The 4,902-nt window shown below is 62.9% G+C and overlaps 1 protein-coding gene across 2 annotated transcripts; it reads left to right on the top strand.

The window, feature by feature from the left end:
- The first annotated feature begins 743 nt into the window (after positions 1-743).
- Positions 744-4,109, top strand: TRIM56 (tripartite motif containing 56). Of its 2 annotated transcripts, none has more exons than XM_060123253.1 (3): positions 744-804; positions 1,620-1,731; positions 1,841-4,109. In XM_060123253.1, exons 2-3 carry the CDS (start codon positions 1,664-1,666, stop codon positions 4,107-4,109), a joined length of 2,337 nt encoding a protein of 778 aa, XP_059979236.1. In that variant the 5' UTR covers positions 744-804; positions 1,620-1,663. The 2 variants fall into 2 exon arrangements, with proteins under 2 accessions (XP_059979236.1, XP_059979237.1); XM_060123254.1 differs by having other exon boundaries at positions 780-804; positions 1,657-1,731.
- Positions 4,110-4,902: the final 793 nt, after the last annotated feature.

The raw sequence follows: 4,902 nt of genomic DNA, 5'->3' as shown, positions 1-4,902 counted from the left end.
GTTGCCTCACCCTCTGTAACCTCATCTGCTACCACTCACATATCCCTTTCCCACAAGCCATCCTGAATTACTTGGATCCCCCAGCAGAGTCGTGGTATTTCATTCCTCTGAGCCCTCGGACTTGCTGTTCCCGATTCCTAGAATGCCTTTCCCTGCGTTCTTCTCGGGTGATCCCTAACCCCCATGCACTCCTCTGACTCATCTCAAGTGACACCTCCTCCAGGAAGCCTTTGCTGACTCCTCAGTTCGAGGCCCCTTATCTGGTTCCCACAGCCCCTCCCGTATCTCAGCAGAGATTTATAGTACGAAGGGCCTCAGATATGCAGCAGCAATGGAACCCTGGCCTGAGGACGGGGCTCTAGTTACCCTACGCCTCCGAATCACCTATGATCTCTCATTTCTTCCCTCAGAGGACGCATCCTCAGGCATCTGCCCTGCCTTTTTCGCCCCAGGACATCCTGCATAATTTTGCGCCAAACACACTTAGCAGGCTGAGCGAATCCTCAGGCTCAAACTGACAAGCCAACCTCGGCAACTCCAGCCGCCGAAGCTGTCCTGGCCCCCGGAGCCCCAGAGCCTGCTGGCGGGGGCTGTGCCCTGCTGGTGGTGGAGGCCCCCGAGGAAGCGCTCCAGGCAGGGTAGGGAGGAAGGCGGGGCCTGCGGCTGTACAAGTCGGTGTCCCGGGCCTGGGACGGAAGTTGCAGAAGTACGATTAGTTTCAGTTTTGTTTCTCTTTCAGGAGCCCAGCAACAGCAGCGTCAGGGCCTCGGGGGCCCCCACTCCGGGTCCTGGAGCCCCGGCTAGGTAAGGAGAGGGGCTTGGAGGGCGATTGAAGGGACAGCTGAACTGGAGGGGGTGGGGGAAGGGGGAGAGCGGGAGGAAGGGGAAGGGAGTGGGGAGAGGGACCCAGAAGGCGGGAGGAGAGGGGAGGAGAGGGGAGGCTTCCCCCGCGGGGCCAGAGATCCGAGACTTCCTGGGGAAGACCCCCTCCCACTCTCTGAGCTCTCCAGCCAGCCCCTGCTTTCTGGAAGTTTGGGGGAAATCCCCCAAGTTTCTTTATGAAGTATTTCACAGCCACTGTGCAGGGAGCTGGGGGCATTCACAGCTGATCTTCATGTGACTCCTACCCTCCAGAGGCTTCTAGGAAAGCAGGAGGCCTCTTGCAGCAGGAAAGGCTGAAAGAAAAGGGCTGGAGGAGATGGGGCAAAGGCTACGCGGTGACCCTGAGTTTGAGGAACTGGAAGGAAAGAGCGAGGCGGCCCCTTCCTCTCAGGCATCCTTCTGCCTGTTCATTTCAGGATAGTCGAGGCAGGAAGAGGGGCCCTCACAACCCGTGATGCCGCTGCCAGGGCCTAGGAGGCAGGTGTACGGGGCTGTGGGAATTGGGGTCCCTCATACTCCCCCACCCTCCGGGAGTCAAGGCACATCTGCCCACCCAGACCCTCGGTGGGTCCTCTGTGCCCTCCCCTCACCTGGCATCCCACCCCCAGCAGGACCCCCAGGATCTATTCACACCAGACTCGCATCCCATGTGCCACAAGGCCTGTCAGTGGGGGACACCGATCGTTACGCCAGCAGGTCTCTAAGGCTGTGCTTCTTGGTGTTGTCATATCTCGCAGGGCCTGACATGCAAAAGCGGCCTTTACTTTTTCATAGTTGCTGAATGTCTGCAGGGAGGAAGGAGGCGGCTCTTTATCTCAAGAGACCAGAAGAAAATTCCTGGCCATTCAGGTGAGACCCCAGACCTGGTGGGGCTTGAGGATGGGGGAGAGGTGAGAGGGCAGGTGGGGGCCACCGCGGAGGTGCCCTCTGTCCTCTGACCCCGACCCCTCGCTTGCAGAATGGTTTCCCAGGGCTCCTCGCCCTCCCTGCTGGAGGCCCTGAGCAGCGACTTCCTAGCCTGTAAAATCTGCCTGGAGCAGCTGCGGGTGCCCAAAACGTTGCCCTGCCTGCATACCTACTGCCAGGACTGCCTGGCCCAGTTGGCCGAGGGCAGCCACCTCCGATGCCCTGAGTGCCGCGAGACTGTGCCTGTGCCGCCCACGGGCGTGGCTGCCTTCAAGACCAACTTCTTTGTCAACGGGCTCCTGGATTTGGTGAAGGCCCGAGCCGGTGGAGACCTGCGCGCAGGGAAGCCGGCCTGTGCACTGTGCCCGCTGATGGGGGGCGCCAGCGCGGGGGGGCCAGCCACAGCCCGGTGCCTGGACTGCGCCGACGACTTGTGCCAGGCCTGTGCCGATGGGCACCGCTGCACTCGGCAGACCCACAGCCACCGAGTGGTGGACCTGGTGGGCTACAGGGCAGGGTGGTACGACGAGGAGGCCCGGGAGCGCCAGGCGGCCCAGTGTCCCCAGCACCCGGGGGAGTCCCTGCGCTTCCTTTGCCAGCCCTGCTCCCAGCTGCTGTGCCGGGAGTGTCGCCTGGACCCCCACCTGGACCACCCCTGCCTGCCCCTGGCCGAGGCTGTGCGTGCCCGGAGGCCAGGCCTCGAGGAGCTACTGGCGGGCGTGGACAGCAACCTGGCCGAGCTGGAGGCCACCCGGCTGGCGGAAGAGGAAGCCTTGGCCTGTCTGCGGGAGCAGGCAGCCAAGGTGGGCACGCAGGTGGAAGAGGCAGCCGAGGGGGTCCTCCGGGCCCTCCTGGCCCAGAAGCAGGAGGTGCTGGGGCAGCTACGGGCCCACGTGGAGGCTGCCGAGGAGGCTGCACGGGAGAGGCTGGGGGAGCTGGAGAGCCGGGCACAGGTGGCCAGGGAGGCGGCCGCCTTTGCCCGTCGCGTGCTCAGCCTGGGTCGGGAGGCCGAGATACTCTCACTGGAGGGGGCGATTGCCCAAAGGCTTCAGCAGCTGCAGCGTTGTCCCTGGATGCCTGGGCCAGCCCCCTGCCTGCTGCCCCAGCTGGAGCTCCATCCTGGACTCCTGGACAAGAACCGCCAGCTGCTAAGGCTCTCCTTTCAGGAGCAGCAGCCCCAGAAGGACAGCGGGAAAGACGGAGCCAGATGCCAGGGAGGCGCTGCAACCCCGCCCCAGAGCAGGGACGGAGCCCAGACCCCAAAGCAGGACAGCACGCAGCCGCCCCAGGAAGATGGAGCCCAGACCCTAAAGGCGGAGAGAGCCGAGACGCCCCAGGAAGATGGAGCCCAGACCCCGAAAGAGGGCAGAGCCCAGACACCCCAGGAAGATGGAGGAGCCCAGTCCCCAAGGGGCGGCCGATCCAACAAGAAGAGGAAGTTCAAAGGCAGGCTCAAGTCCGTTTCCCGGGAGCCCAGCCCAGCACCTGGGCCGAACCTGGAGGGCTCTGGCCTCCTCCCCAGGCCCATCTTTTTCTGCAGCTTCCCCACACGGATGCCGGGGGACAAGCGGTCTCCGCGGATCACCGGGCTGTGTCCCTTTGGCTCCCGGGAGATCCTGGTGGCAGATGAGCAGAACAGGGCCCTGAAGCGCTTCTCCCTCAATGGCGACTACAAGGGCGCGGTGCCCGTCCCCGAGGGCTGCTCCCCGTGCAGCGTGGCCGCCCTGCAGGACGCCGTGGCCTTCTCGGCTGGCGCTCGCCTCTATCTCATCCGCCCCAACGGCGAGGTGCAGTGGCGCCGGGCGCTGAGCCTCTGCCAGGCCAGCCACGCCGTGGCCGCCATGCCGAGTGGGGACCGGGTGGCCGTCAGTGTGTCAGGCCACGTGGAGGTGTACAACATGGAAGGCAGCCTGGCCACCCGGTTTATCCCTGGGGGCAAGGCCAGCCGGGGCCTGCGGGCGCTAGTGTTCCTGACCACCAGCCCCCAGGGCAATTTCGTGGGGTCAGATTGGCAGCAGAGTAGCCTGGTGGTCTGTGACGGGCTGGGCCAGGTGATTGGGGAGTACCGGGGGCCGGGCCTGCACGGCTGCCAGCCAGGCTCTGTGTCCGTGGATAAGAAGGGCTACATCTTTCTGACCCTTCGGGAGGTCAACAAGGTGGTGATCCTCGATCCGAAGGGGTCGCTGCTCGGTGACTTCCTGACGGCCTATCACGGCCTGGAAAAGCCCCGGGTGACCACCATGGTGGATGGCAGGTACCTGGTTGTGTCCCTCAGTAATGGGACCATCCATGTCTTTCGGGTCCGCCCTCCTGACAGTTAAAGGGCTGGGACTGGAGAGACACTTTGGGGTGGGGGGACTGGGGGGGTAGAGAGAAGGGAAGCAGGGCGGCCCGAGGGATGTGGTGGCCGAGGGCATTTTCCCAGAGAGCAGGGGTTGGCAACTTTTCAAGGTGAAGTGCGAAACCGCTCTTCAGGTGCGCAGGAATAGGGACCAAGGCGGGTGGCATGGCCGTAACCCTCGGAAGCGGAGGAGGAAGGGTTGGAGGGGTGCTGGGCATTAATGCTGCTTGCTTTCGCTGGGGGTGACTGCCACTGCCGCCGCCGTAGAGTCTAGGTTTCCAAGATGTGTAAGCTAGTCCTGATTTGAGTTCTTTAAAACCATTCCTGATGGGGTAGCCCAGGGAGAGTCTTGGGGAAGTGGGTAGAAATAGTCCTTTAAGCCCAGGGCTTGAAGGGTATGTCAGGTATGTACTTTCTGGAAGAGAGCTGAGAACCCCCTCCGCTCTGACTTGAACGGGACGCACCAAGTCAGAAGAGGTCTGGGATTTTGAACCCGGCCATAAATGGCATCTTCCACCAGCCTCGGCTGGGAGGTTGAGCCTCCTCTGATAATGGCGTCCCCCAGTGAAGTGCGGGCTGGACTTCATGGGGGACCAACTGTAGACACAAGCCGAGGCCAACAGGCGTTTACCTTTAAGTCCGTGAAGAGAATGTGCTACTAGAAAATGGAACCCGGCGGGGTTGGAGCCTAAAACACAGGGTTCTGAGTGTGAGACAAGGGGAGACCCTGGGTCTTACCCCCCGACTTCCACCACCCCTCACCTCCAAGCCAA

Source organism: Lagenorhynchus albirostris, chromosome 15 (genome assembly GCF_949774975.1).
Source record: "Lagenorhynchus albirostris chromosome 15, mLagAlb1.1, whole genome shotgun sequence".
Classification (NCBI taxonomy): Eukaryota; Metazoa; Chordata; class Mammalia; order Artiodactyla; family Delphinidae; genus Lagenorhynchus; species Lagenorhynchus albirostris.
The sequence above is the reverse complement of the archived record's forward strand: the minus strand, read 5'-3'. Positions and strand labels throughout refer to the sequence as shown.